At 41.7% G+C, this 14,988-nt stretch overlaps 1 protein-coding gene across 2 annotated transcripts in view; it reads left to right on the top strand.

Annotated features, from left to right (window-relative positions):
- Nucleotides 1–14,988, top strand: part of ETFA (electron transfer flavoprotein subunit alpha) — a 31,016-nt gene that overhangs the window by 15,489 nt on the left and 539 nt on the right. The window contains exons 10-11 of one of the 2 annotated variants that reach the window (XM_055805789.1): nucleotides 10,838–10,903; nucleotides 14,473–14,553. In XM_055805789.1, the coding sequence (XP_055661764.1) occupies nucleotides 10,838–10,903; nucleotides 14,473–14,553 (147 nt within the window). The remainder of the gene's footprint in view (nucleotides 1–10,837; nucleotides 10,904–14,472; nucleotides 14,554–14,988) is intronic. The other variant, XM_055805794.1, reaches the window with a different exon arrangement.

The following is a 14,988-nucleotide window of genomic DNA, read 5'->3' on the forward strand; positions in this document are numbered from 1 at the left end:
ACATCCAGCAGAATAGAGCAGTACTTGAAGATACCAAAGACAGGAGCTTGTGATTCCTGGAGTCTGTTGTCGGTTCTGCTTGCTGGGTTTTCTTGGACAAGATACTTCGTGATTCCAAGTTCTTCTGTCTTGAAATATGGATAGGGATGTTTGCTGCTCTTGTTTTCAGTCCTTATCAGAGGCCATCTGATAGCCCTGTAGGCCTAAATGGAGCTATTTCTAGGCACACCAATGTTTAACCTGTAAATCTATGTGATAACCAACTGCTACAAAAAGCAGCTTCTGAGAAATAGACCTATTGACAAGACTTAAGGTCCATCCGGTTGCATAGTGTCCTTCCAAAATCTTGATAGCAGTGATAGTAACCTCTGCTGTGCCAGGAAATTGTGAGGCTTTACAGATTATAAATGCGACCCTAACTCTTCTTTCTGGCCATGTCTTTTGTGCATAGTGTGCAGTTACTGGTTTTTTGGACATAGTTCAGGACAGCTGTAGCTCTCAGCGTAACACTTCCTCTTTGCTAAAAGAACATTCAGATTTAAATATAATGCCCGTTCTTTTGATCATGCATTAGGCATAAGGCCCAACATACTGCAGCTGTAGGTTTCAGCAGGCTAATCAACATTAATTCGGTAAGTGCAACTGCAACATACATGGAAATTGCAGGTTCTGAAGAAGGCAGAGTTGGTTGTCATAAGGAGGCAGTCTTTAGCTGGTTGTTGCATACCCAAACCTTTGAAAACCAGGGAGTGAGCTGAGTGTCACTTAACTGCGTACTTTGAAAGGGCCCGAGATGAGACTGGCCATCCTCCGTTCTTCACTACCCACATATCCATTAGTGAAGTGGTGAATGCTAATTTGAAGACAGCTCAGCTCTGGTTTGTGTGTCTTGAGGCTCAACAATGAGCATTCTTTCCACAGTCAAGGACACATAAACAATTATGAAACGAAAAACTAGGTTTTGATGAAGATACAGTGCTATAACTTGTCACAGATGGCTTGTAGCAGCATGTGGAAATCATAAGAATATACAGCCACATCGTAGGATCACGTCAATGTCATCGTTGTCATCTTCTTCTACAAGATTGTTAAAATAGCCCTTAGTCAGTCAGGACTGAGTAATGAATGTTTAACTATGGTGTCAATAAACGATCCTCACTGGCACAATCGCATGGTGCTACATCTTTTTGTCAGCAGGCTGAAGCATTTCTCTCTCATCTCCTTTCTTAACAAATATTAAGTAGAGAGTTATGAAGGGTACTGAAAACTATATGCCCCTTCTTTCAAATTGTTCAAATATTTATTCTTAAAATATATACAGGGACAGCATACAGTGGCTTAGAAGTATCAAAAATATTTTATCTTAATTGTAAGGAGAGGTGGAAGTTGAATTGATACGAAGCCCTCGGAGCTGCCAACTACAGAGGAACTGATTTTTCAGTGTGCTGGATGGGTGTCTTAAGTATGAGGCAGTTTAAAGCTGCATATTCTTACTTTACATTCCTAATTCTACTTCACCATCTTTTTGGTTCTTTAGCTAGAAAATTATTCTGTGCAGTGGAAGATAGAATTCACTTAATGAAGAAGTAGAACAAAGCTTTCTTGTTCACATCAAGATTATACTAGCTACAATTTTCTAGAAGATGGCTGCTTCTTTTTCCTATGAGGTATGCTCGATATCACTAGTTCAGGGAGAGCTCATGGTGTTTTATCTGGAAAATTGCAAGGCAGCTTTGTACATTGGTTAGTTGTATTAGCCGAGACCTGGGGTTTGTGTTTGGTTTTGAACTCCAGTTGACATTGTGCATGCCCTCCTGGGCGCATGGGTTTTAAGCAGGGGAGGAATCTTGGATACGAGAAACTGTTGGAGTTTGAGACATACTTGGTCTCCTGTGCAGCTGTTCGTTTCTGATGGGAAAGTATCTCAGCGTATGATCTTACTCTTCTATTAATAGTCTCTTGCCCAGTCTCAGTGGAGGATTGGAATGCATTGTTTTAAAGGACCCTGGAATTGGGTCATTTTTGAGACTACAGAGGGAGAGGAGTCAGTTACAAGCTCGGGAAGAGGAGGTGCTTCTACTGCTGCTTTTCGTGTATGACTGCTGGGGAGTGCTTCTGTGCTGCTCATTGGGTAAGAAGGTAATCATGTAAAAGATGTCCTTATTTCTTCCCTTGTGCCTTTGATTGTGGATTTGGTGAAGGAAGGGTAATTTTGGTCATTGGTCTGGGCTGTGCTCTTCAGAGTACAGAGTACTCCAGTCATGGAATTACTGGCTGTGGTCTGAAGAGTACAGCCCAGACAGTGCATCGCAGGATGTGAGAACCTTGCAGCCACAGCAGCTTTCCTGAAATGCTCATGTATTAATACATGAACAAACTGCCAGTCAAGAAACAATTGTAGCTCGTTTTGCTGAAGTAATGAAACAATGCAGTTGATTAAGGAGTACAAACTTCGCCTTTTCACCTTCGTTCTGTTTGAGAATTAGTTCTGTACGGTACATCCACACTCCCAAAATAGCCTCGGACCTCTAGTTCGTGTTGGGATTTATGCATTTTGGGTTTTTTTGGCTGGATCGTTGGTAACTTTTTCTTTTGTATAGTTTTATTCCAGTTGTTAAAATGTTTGGTGTATTATTTTTTTTTCTGTTAGTAGCTTTTTTTACCTGTTGATTTCAGTTGATTGTAGCTCCTGTTTGAACATTCTGTCTTACGAAAGAGAAGGCCGATTTGTATTATTTGATTTTTAGGCATAAGTGAATAGATTAAAACATAAAATGTTACCTTCCTAATTAAAAAAGTAATTTAGTATATTCAGTGTCTTTAATCAGTGATAACCATTTTAGGAGTGTATTTTTTTAAGTTAGAAGCTAGTTGTTTTCCGCTGCTGCTTATATGCAGGTGTTCCACAGAAAAAGGAAATGCAGTTCTCAGATTAAGCACTGTATGTAGTTTCTGTTTTCAGAAAAAAAACCCCTGTAAGATTGTTCAAATTAGTTTTAGATAAGAATATCTTTCCCATGAGTGCCTATTGTTAAGTATTAGTTAAGTATATCCAGTTAGAAAATACTAAATTCCCTGCACAAATCAAGCCCCCCCCCGCTTCCCCGAGTAACTGCTATTTTTAGATAAGAATTTTTCAATTAGTCAGGGTGCTAGTTTTCACAGTAAAAATCTTCCCAGCTATCTTTTTCACAAAAAAAGAAAGCAATGAACAAGAAAAAAGGAGGGAGGAGAAGAGCGGTTAAATAATGTACTCTTTTAAATGGAACATGAATGCTTTATTAGTTCAGTGTTAGCTTTCCTTACCCTAAGTGTAATTAGCAGCATTTCTAACATAAAAAGAACTATGTAATCTTTCTAATGAACTTGCATAATTTTCTAATATTTAAACAAAATATTCTGACTGTTGTGAGAGAAGGAAAGCAACTGCTACAAGCCTTAAGTAGCTTCTGTTACTTTCTGAACTCTGACTTGGCAGTACAGGTTTGTGAGGAAGGGGCACATAGGGCATGATTGAATGCCTACAAACAGGTGTGTAATGCCACTTCAGCCATCTGGGGTATTAAAACTACATTCACAGGGCTGGTAGTTACTGTGCGGGACCTGGAGACTTCCTTCTGGAGCAGCATCTGGGATTCGGGTGGGAAATCCTACACTGTCAGCAGTGCCACTAGGCACATATGTTTGGATCCCCATGGTCTCCCAAGTTTTCCCTGGTGTCCTATTGTAATTATATTCTCCCTTTAGCTTTTGAAGGAAGATGGAGTTGTACTGGGATTATCTTGCTCTCAGCTTCTCCCCCCACTCCTCAAAAACAAAAAAAACCCTCAAGAGGCACTGAGAAGGTTTTTTTTTTTTCCAGAAAGTGTATGTAACTTTAGGCTGTTAATGTTATCCTCTGACCTTACAAAGAATCTGCTGCTGCCTGAAGGGCATCCTTCTAGTTTAGTCTCTTCAGAGTTTAAATGTTCACTCGTTCCTAATTTATTGTATTTTCCTGTATTGAAGTCTGTTCTTTCAGATTCCAGTTCTGTATCCGCTTTAGCTTTCTTTATAGGTTTTCCTAGGTGGCAATAGGGAAGACATGGCCAGTCCAGTATTTCACAATTGTAGGACTCAAGGTGTCCATCTGGGGTCAGCCATTGGTGGACCACAGCTAAACACCTCACCTTCACCATCTCGGACTTCATTGCAAGGCTTTCTTCTTGAGGAGGGTGCCATACAGAGGGTCCACCCAGCAGGGGAAGCATAGCCTGGCAGAACCTGGGTTTGGGTTTTTTTTGGTGTTCAGTTGCTGCTACCTTGTTGCTTTCAACGTAGGGCACAAAATACTAACAGGCAACAAGAAAATGAGATGGCAAACTGAGGAAGGCAGAAGTTAGGAAATACATGATGTAGCAATAACTGACACTGGCCTAGATGATCGTGCTAGACATGGTATGATTGCATGGAGGGCAGATGCATTTGGGTATCGCATGTGCTGAGAAACCTCGGGTGGGGAAGGCAGATGGGAATTCAGTGTAGTTCTGATACGATTGCCAGGAGTAAACTTGCTGACCTGCTTAGCTTCAGTGCTTAAGCTTCGATTTCATATCAGAGGGTCTCTCTGGATGTAATGGATTGCAGGAACTTCAAAAGGGAGGTCAGGAATTGACAGTAATAATGAGGGGAAAAGAGGCATGTTGAAAGCGGTAGGTGCAGCTTCAGTTGAGATGCTGAAGAGGTAGATGTTGGTTCAGCTGAAAGGCACCAAAGCCATGGAAGAACAGGAACAACTTAACATGTTAAATTAGGTAGAAAATGCAGGAGTGGGGTGAGATTAGAAGCAGGAAAAGGAAAGCTGAGTAGCAAGGAAGCAGAGAGATACATGAAGTTGCAGAGTAGTCTCTTACAGAGGAGTGGAATTCCTGTTGCTCCAGCAAGAGGATGGGATGCTTTCTGAGCTTGTATATGCCCCAGTATTTTACTGGGCAGTCCCTTTCAGTGCAGTGGGTAGCTTTCTAGCGCTTAGTAGTCATCTGCTTGCTTTTGGAGTAGCAGGAAGGGAGAGAGACAGTATCACGTTATTTGTGTTATTCCTATGTTTAGTGTTTATTTGTATTTGGTGGCGAATCAATCAAATATTTCACCTAGCCCGGTTTTGTTTTCTCCAAAATGCACAAGTGACTCATGGTTTCATTGTGTAATAAGTGGATGCTAACTCTTCTTTGCTGTTACTTCCCATTGGTTTCCTAGGGATCATTTGCTTGCTCAGGTTAGCATATCTTCCCATGTTTTCTTGTGGGGAAGCGTAGGGGAAGTGAAACAAGGTATATTTTATTCCAGTGTTTCTGTTGCTTTTTGTTCTCTAGCTCTTACCTAAAATTACTTACAACAGAATAAACTAATTAATTCCCTTAGCTTCATGAGAGGTATCACTCCTGTCATCTAGACTGTACTTACTTTAAAGATGTTCTACTCCTTGTTTATGGATAATAAGGTCTTCATTACTTCCTAATTTTGTACATGTACAAGAGAATATTAAGAAACTAATGTTTCTCATGGTACATTATTTCTTCAGCCTTCAGCTAGCTTCTTTGTAGGAATGTGTTATTTGTACATGATGTTTGTGGGTGTTACTAACATACCAGCAGGTGCACTTTGAATCTAAATGATTGAGGCTGTTAGATAGCTAGCAGAGGGAATAGTGCTGGGAAAACTGACCGTGCTTGGGAAATTGTTTTTGGATTATCTCCTCTGATAATTCACTATTGTTGAAAAGTCGCTTTATAGTGGCAAACTTCAGAGAGCTGCTTGTGTGCAGCTGGGACTGAATTTACAGACTACCTTTCTCTGGCTTGCTAAAAAGCTAAGGATTGACAACCCCTTTCATCCTACATTATCCAGTGTAGCTTTTAACTCCACGAAAACTATGTTCACAAATTGATGCTCTGCTCCTTTGGGGTTGGTGCAGAAACATTAAATTGTACTAAAATATTCATATGTGAGTGCATTTAGCTGAAAGCAATTGATGTGCTTTTCCCTAGAGAGAGAAAAAAAATTGCTGTGTGGCCCTGCACTCCAGCAGACACCCTAACCGCGCTTAAGAGTAATTACGTAGCTTGGCCGATCAAAGGTTCTTTAAGTGAAAAAGAAACTGTAGTTGGGATATAGTTTAGTAATGCGTGCTTCTTGAGTGGAACATACTCAATGCATCGAAGCAGTGCATAGCAGGTAATTGTTTGATATACAGTGTAATATGTATGAACTAATGTCAAGCCAGAAAATACTTTATTGGGTTAATAGCTTGTAATTGGAAGAAATCACTTGTATGAAGCAATTTTCATTACAAAGATTCCTTTCTAATTTCATTGTCCTTTCACTCTTGCAAAGAAAATAAAATACCAGAGCTGCCTTTAAAAAGAGTATGTGCGCCAAAGGGGTTTATTAAACTAGCCTGTTTAAAAGCATGCCACTGGTAGCATGATAAATTGATGTACACTGAAGATTTTCAGTGTAATTCAAAAATTGTCGTAAAAATCAATAGTAGCTGACAGCATGCCGGCAAAATGACTACCTCATCTTGTGTTGCACCTGTGGATGCACAGTAGCCTCTTTCAGCAGCATTTAAAGTCACTGTAAGTTGCAACTAAAAACTGTTGTTGTGGTTCTCTTACACAAATGTACCTTAATTGCCCCAAGGCAGCCTAAGGCATTTTAAAATATTCTCACAAATAAAAGTGAAATAATACTACATGCAGCAAATTATTCTGTAAATAATCGGAAGAGTCAGTGTGCACAGGAAAATAACTGCATTGCTGTATTGGTAATTATAATCATCCACATATAGCACTCTGGTGACACTTATCCAAGCTGTGTGTAACTGGCTATGTGGATTCTGGAGCCAGCTGTGCAGATTTGCACACGTGAAGACTTGCTGTAGACCCTAATATCTAAGTTGGGTAAGTTTAACGCAGAAATAGGACTTTAGGGGGGATAGCAAAGGGATTTAATTATTTAATGATTAGCATACAATGAGTATGCTACAAGACATAACACAGTCATGTTTGTCGGAAGAAAAAAAAAAACAACCCAAGGCTACATTAGTACTTCAGATAGCAAATGAGGAGTTGGATTCTTGATTTGGAATCTGGCCCTTTGAATAGGATAAATGTGGGACTTGGAGTTTTGTTTCTTTTTAGGGTTGTTGTGATGCAGATATGTGCTTACAAACTTTAAGGTCTCTGTCAGGTCCTGGCTCCCACTTGTGGGTTATTGTGTGGGAGTCTTGTGGGTTATTGTGTGGGAGGACAAATGAAACACTTTTGGCCTTTGTGCCAGCAAACTGGCAGAATGAGCTTTGGCTGCTGCTGTGAGAAACCTACTGGGTATGCTGCGTGCTCATGCTCCCCGCTTCACGTATTCCCATTGCTGGCATACCAGGCCTTTTCTGCAACAGCACATCTTTAGGTACGTCCTGATTGCGCCTCCCTGCCCTCTGCTTTGTGCACTCGGGCTGTTTGGTCCATTCAGCTTCCTGTGCTGCGTGTTTCCTCCATTGTGCTCTTTCTTGCTGTTACCTCTCTTCTCTGGTGTCCCTTCCGCTGTGCTGGTGTTCATGATGTACTTTGCGAAAAATACAGATTTGTGGTATGGCTGTCATGTGTGCAGTAATTATTTCCTGTGTGAAATTAAGTTACTGTGAGGCAAGACAATTGTCTTAATCTGACGCCATGCCCTTACACACCAAAAGTTTCTTTGACTTTAATTGCTTTTGGGACTTAATTTGTATCAGCCGGTGCAGTGAGCCCGTTGGTACAGAATCGGTGTGCTGTTTTGTTATGCCGTTCTCATGTGGCACAGCGCTGGCAGCAGCCCTTCAGTGAAACCTGCCTGTGCACAAGCACCAGGGAGTTGATAAATGCTGCTCCGTGTCCTGGACTTTGATGTAAGTGCCTGTAACTGTAGGCTGTGGATCAGCCACCTGACAGCAGTAATTAGAGCAGCTTCCAGGGATCCAGAAAGCAGGAACTGGAAGTTGGTGTAAAGCCATCTTTGCTGGCACCTGAGAGGCATGATCCAGACTGTGATTCATGCGGTTTTGTGCTTTGGCATGGGTCTCCTGCATAGATGAGCTTTGATGAACTCCTTTTTTTTTGAAGAACTCCTTCCAGACCTTAATGTGCTCTCTGCTGCGATGGCAGGCATGTGGCACTCCAGCTGGAAGGGTGCTGCTCTGGTGCCAGTCTGCTTTCCCTTTTCCTCCCTGACTGATTCCTAGTGCTTGGGGCTACAGCCCTGACTTGGGAGTTTGAACGCTAACACAGTAGGAATGGTAGGGCTCAGAAAAAGGCATGATAGAAGTGAATGATTTCAGGGGAGATGTGCAAACAAGGATATTACCCTGAAAACTTCCGAGATCTGAATTTCTGAGTCATTTATGACCTCTCTGGTTGACCAGTTGAATCTCCTTCCTTGGAGAGCGCTGAACAGTCCTGAATCTTCATCATTCAGACCTTGTGGGTCCTTTGTGTCCCTCCTATGAAACTGCAGAACAGATTTAAACTAAGATGTAAGCGGTGAAATCTTATTTCACAATGCAGAACTATTGGTAAGGGACATGCTGTCCTATGTGTTCTTCGTACGAAGACGTTCCTGAGGCGGTCTGCTCTCAGTGTTACTGAGCGGGCCCGTTAGCTTAGCCAGAGAGCCAGAGGCCCGGGACCTAGAAGGGTATGGCTTAGATGCATAATAAAGGCTTTTTAGATAAGCCTGGTGATTTATAAATGTCATTTTAATGAAACATCCTTGTCTTTCCTAGATATTTTAATACAATATACACGTAGGCATCTGGCTCCTGGTTAGCTGGATGCTTTCCAAGGACTGAACTTGACAATGTTAAACAGACTGATAAGAGTATCTGGTAGTCTAGATGACTGGCACTTAATGAATTGCTCTAAAAAAAAAAATAAAAAAATCGCATTACAGTAATGTGTTTTAAAAAAGTATTAAAATGGCATTAAAGACTATATGATGTTAGAATAATTTCTCCTGTAACATCTGTTCTTTTATTTGGTATAATTAAAATACTGCATTCTTACTATGGTTCTTATATGGACATATTATATTACATTGCAGCTGCGGTTCAAATGGGTTGACCTCTAATAGTAATCTACTCAGTAAAAAGCTACCGAGGCTAAGAAATTTCTGAGCGTCTTCAACAGCTGTGTCTTTTTGTGGAAATACATAGACTAGGTTCTGTGTTTCAATTTCAAAGCAAGCCTTTTTAATAGGAAATACTTTATTCCTGCTGATTTTCCTCCCCTTCAATTTTTACAGGAGATAGCTTTTGTAGAAAAGCTTCATAAAAATTTATTTATCTATTCCTGTTTAAAAGCTGATGTAATAGGTGAAATCTGTGGCTGTAGAAACGTCAGAAAACAATAATCTTTTTTTCCTTTAATTTATATAATGACTGTCAGGCCTGTATGGAACAAGCAGTCTGCGTGGTCTCTGTATTTGAACACCTTCATTTGCCAGCCTCTTTTGTAGGTCTGTGCCTGTTCCACAGCTGTGCTTTGTTCTGCATGTTAAAAGCCACTTAACTGTAATGCACATCTTCAGTTGCACAGGGAAAAGATTTTTTTTTGACCCCCTTACCCTCGCTGGCCTCAAAAATAATTTCTTGAATTAGATTTCTGTGTTCTTAAAGATGGACTAACTTTGGTATTTTTAAAAAAGAAATTCTGTTAGCGTTTGAGGTTGCGTCTTCTCCAAACATTGTATAAATACCTCCTTTTAATTGGTTTTGACAGACAATCTCCTGACTAGCTTTGTGTGTTAGTTTCCTCTTGCTGAATGAGTTGGTGAGAAGTACAGCCTTTGTGTCGTCTTCTGTAGAATTAGGTAGCTAAACAGTACAGGCTTGACTGCTACTTGGACTCCTTTGGTGGTGGGACAACTGTCACGGAGCTGAAAATAGACTTAGTTTTGGATAGATTGTAGCCTGGATGACTTTCAGCCTGAGGGGAAAAAATACTTTTCTGCTGTGAATTAAAGCTGTCGATAGAGATCTCTTTGCGTACACAGTTCTGTCTCTTTTGAATACAAGTCTCTTTGGAGATGCTGGATTGGGACCCCCAAAGTATAAAGATCTACTCCGTGTTGTTGCCTCCTTGGGAAGTGCTTCTTCACTCACCCTGAGCAGGAGCTGATAGTGAATGGAGGAAGAAAAGCTTCAGGGCGTATGAGGATTGAAGGTTGGGGTGAATAATAGAAACTATCACAACAAATGTATGGTGCACTAGCCCGCCGCAGTATCTGAAGGGTTTTATCCTGCCACATAGGGGACTTTTTAAAGATTTCAAGACCTGGATTTCAGCATTGTGCATTCTGTCTTAAAGGATCCTAGGGGCTTCAAGCAAAAAAACCTGGGTTTTCTCTTCAGGCGACTGCATTATCCATTTGTAGGTTATACGTTCCTTAATATTTGCGTTGGGAATCTCCAGGGCCATGGGTAACACTGATCGCCCTGTTCTTCTAGCTGAGCAGCAGTCTTGTGTGTTCAGGTCTTACGTTTGATGCAGACCTTTTGGGGGTTTTTTGTGGTTTTTTTTTTTCTTCCTCTTCTCCTCCCCTCTCTCATCTATCTTTGCCAGATGCCTCTTTGGGATTCTCATTTTACAGTTGCATTGCATGCCCAAGTGGGGAAGGCAACCAATCATCAGCTGTCTTTAATATTGAAAACTACTGTAATGTAAAAACTACTGCATGTAATTGATTCTGAGTAAGGTTTAGTGCGAGCTTACTGAAACTATGTCGTGGGTACCAAAAATGTCTCATTTTTGTTTTTTTCTAGGAACTTTATATTGCCGTGGGAATATCTGGAGCAATCCAACACTTGGCTGGAATGAAAGACAGCAAGGTATATAAAGATGGATGTGCTAGAAAAGATTTTTGAGGAAGGAAATGAGTTTACTTTCTTGCTTTTACATCAGTACTTTAGCCAGTTTTCCAGTTTTTTTGAATGTTAAGATTGCCCATTTGTCTGCTTCTTTAAAACATGCTAGCCCTCTAAGCCTTGCCAATAAAAAATATTGTGGCAAAACATCTAACACAGTAGAAAAACCATTGCACTACAACCCAAAGTGGTAAGTAGAAGCAGCTAATTGACTTTTTTCTAAAACAGGCAACAACCAAACCCACAAAAAACCACACATGCCTGCATTCTATACAATAGTTCCATTTGCGTTTATTTCAGAGTATGACATATTAATTCATGCATAACAATGTGCAATTTGAATTATGAACTTACTATTCCATAAAGTAAAAGATGTCTCTGACATTCTTGCATTTAGCCATTCAAATGGAAACCTATTATAAAATGGCAGTAAAACTTTAAAAGGTTTAACTCATTAGTTGCCAAAGCAAATAATCTGAAATAGGGATTGCCAGTTTGGCCCACAGTACAGTGTTTGTACAGAGGAGTAGAATTGCCTGCTGAATCATACTATCGAATGCCAAACATCAGAAACTGTAGGTTGTCCTGCCTCCCTGTTAGTAGTTTTAGAAAAAGGATATATATATATTTTTTTTTTTTTCTATTCCCAGGGAGTGAACTTAACGGTTTCTGGCAGAAACCAAATGCAGAACTTTGAATAGCTTATAAAACTGAGGAAAAGGTTTGCAAAACGTTACAGGCAGATCCTTGTGTTTAACCAGTGATAGACCAGTGGGTTTATGGGACTGATAATTGTCCTCACAAGCCAGCCTGTGTGGTAGGACAGTCTGTGCTTTCTTATAATGTAGTTCTTTTTGCATATATTACTTAAGTATCTTTTGGGCAAAGTCACGTAAGCTGGATTTGGCATACAGCACCTTTTTTGGGGCCTCAGTCTTCTAAAGTCAGGGACTCAATTGGTGTCGGCATTAGTCGACACAACGAGAAAAAACAACTGAAATTAGAAATGAAGGATGAACGATGGGCAGGGATATGAAGGTCACTAATGAGCAGTGTGAATAATGGTGTCTGTAGCGGTGTGTGCTCACGGGTCTTCGTGCAACAGTATCTTCTGCTCACAGTGCAGCAACAGGGAGACAACAGGGACTGTCAGGCGGTGGGAGAGTCCGTGAGAGCAGCTCGGGTGCAGTACTACCACAGTCGTCCTTGGCTGCCTCTGGACCCTGCTAGCATCTGATGGGCCACAGGATGGAGAATGTCTGGGTTCCGAGGCGTTCGGTCTCCAGCTGTGCTTTTGGGCGAGGGGAAGATGGGCAGGTGGGGTTAGTATCAGCCGTTGGCTGAGAACTCTGTATTTTAAGCTGCTTAAAACTTGGTCTGACCCTGTTTTGTATTTCTCTCTCCTGCCTTATCTCAGTCAAGACTACCAGCAATACTGGGAACCTGTTACTTTAAGTGTCAGAATTACCTTTGATATAAAACAATATAAAAACATTGGGCAGCACTATTGTCCCATACTGCAACAGCAAAACCTCAGCTTGTTTTGGCTCTTCCAATGCCACGTTTGGTATTTTGAGATGTTCTTGTATAGGAAATAAGGACAGATGGAATTCGTTGATAGGAGATGCATACTTTGCAGTTTAATTTCTCCCATCTGTCGTAGTTTTCCTAGTGTAAACAAATGTGTGTATTGTAAAGTTCAGTCTTATTTGTGTTTGAAAAGTGTTCTGCTTTCCTTTTAGCCCAAGCCTGTAGGTGTTGTAGTTACTGAAAAGATCCAGTTTTTACAAATAAAGAATTACGCAGCCATGGGAACTTTCTGGAGTGTCCCCCGTCTTCCCTCAGCACTGAATTATCTGGCATTGTGAACTGGCACACTTGAGCATACATCTTCCAAAGCAGTCAGATGCTTTCTACCAAGTGAAATGTATAATTTATTTGTCCTTTTATAGCAAGCTAGAAAATGCAGCTTTTGAGGAGACCTGGAGAATCGTCATTGCTTTCTTTCCTTATTTTTACTTCCCTCGTGAGGCAGCTACAGTTTCTTTTCTTTCGAAGAGATTTAACTTGCAAATCTCTGTTGCAAGCAAGGTGATGCTTTTGCTTCTTACCATGAAAAGTCTGATTTAGTGATGAGGTAGAGAACCAGATCTTACTAAAAAGTTACTTCAGCTACTGGAGACAGAGGAAGGACTAGGCTGCCAAACTAAAGCTTGAGACAGTTTTGCAACCAACCGGTGTTAAATCATTTTGTGATAAGGACAGAGCTGGCAGCCCCCAAAGTGTCATCAAGTGCTGGCCTCAGCGTTTGCCCCTGCGGATGGTTCTGTGGAGTGTGGCAGGGCCTCAGAGTACGGGTGGAAAAAGCCTTTGCTGAGCTAATGGCCTCCGGTGTCAGCCTGGGTTTTGCTTCCTGCACTGTAGAACTGTCAGTGGCAGCTGGCATTTGCAAATGGGGGTAAACTCCAGGGAAAATACTTCAGGGGAGGCATGACTGGAACTTGCAGGTTTCTGGCTGTGAGCTGGCAAGAGGGCAGCAGCCCAGCTCTGCTGTAGGTGCTTCCTTCTTGCATATACGATGTGGTCCTTCTTTATAGTGAGTCACAGGATACAAATGGCCTGTGAGGCAAAAACATTTCTGTGGGTCTGAAACCAGGATTTGCAAACTTTTATCTTTGAGTTACTGCCACTAAGTGTATGCTACTGAGCCATTAATTTTGCCGGACAAGTACATTCAGTGGAAGGAACAAAAGAGAGACATGAGCTGTGGCTCCCTGGGAATGGCAGGTAAATGTATCAAATAACTGTTGGGGTAAAGCTGTCCCAAGGAGTCATGTTGCCTTCAATCTGACCGAGTTCACGCTGGCAGCGCTGAGGTGGAAGTCTGGTTTAGACTGCCTGCTCGGTGTAAAGTTCATTTTATGAGCCGTTGTCTTTTTTTTCCTTTTTCTCCATCCTTTATGGAGTGCTCCCCATCCTGTTGCAGGTTTTGATGTGGACAGCCGCACTTATTTTGCTGGAAGCTGTCATAGAGATTTAGAGAATGATTTACTGGTATGGCAGAGCTTAAACCAAGACAGACCTTTTCTGGACTGTGGTGTTGGGACTTTGATCACACCTGTTCTTCTGCTGTGTGACAAACCAAATGATATGTTCCATAGTAGGTACAGAGGCCTTTAGCCATGGCTTTATTGTACTTGCTTTAAAGGCTACCTCGAGTTATTTCTGTAATGGCTTAGATCTTGCAGATAATATTTTGCAATTTTTTTTCTAGACTCTCTCCAACAGGGAAGGATAGCCTGGATGTATGCAACAAGCGGGGAAGGGAGGGTTTTTTGAGGGGGTTGTTTGGGTTGGTTTGTTTTTTGAGGCGTAAAGGAAATGTTCGTTAAATGCCGTGATGCGCATCTTCTGCTTCTAGGGGCTTGGAGAGGGTTTAGCTCGTGTTTCCTGGATAGGGCGTGGCACTGTCACCCGGCCCTGGATGTTAATCCAGTGTCTCTGTTCACACGCTGCTTTGCTGTCGCTTGCAGACCATTGTTGCCATTAACAAGGATCCGGAAGCTCCGATTTTCCAAGTGGCAGACTATGGACTGGTGGCAGACCTGTTTCAGGTGAGGCTCAGCTTGGACGTGTGCGGGGCAACTGTTTCAGAGACCCACCATCTTAGATAATACAGTCTAGGGAGTGTTAAAGGCGTCTCTGTGAGGGTATTTGCTTTGGGTCATTTTGTGCAAGAATTTGCCTTCTGATTTCATCGTTTTCACACTCAAAATGCAGTCCCTGCAAGTAGCAGCAGTGTGTGCGCTGGGGGGTGTCACAGCCAGCCTGCCTTTGTTCTGTTTCTTGAACATGAACCATTTCGCGAAAGAACTGCACGTAGGTGCTTCTGTGTATTTGTAAGCTTCATAAAGTATGACAGTACAGCGTTGGCAGGAGGAGGTTTTGTCTTTTCCTGGGCTTGCTGCCTTACTGATGCCCGTGAGGAGCTTGCAGTTCTCTCCGAGCTGTGAGCCAGACCGTGCCCACCAGTGCCTGTGCCTCACGTG

This window comes from Falco peregrinus, chromosome 1 (genome assembly GCF_023634155.1).
Source record: "Falco peregrinus isolate bFalPer1 chromosome 1, bFalPer1.pri, whole genome shotgun sequence".
Lineage (NCBI taxonomy): Eukaryota > Metazoa > Chordata > Aves > Falconiformes > Falconidae > Falco > Falco peregrinus.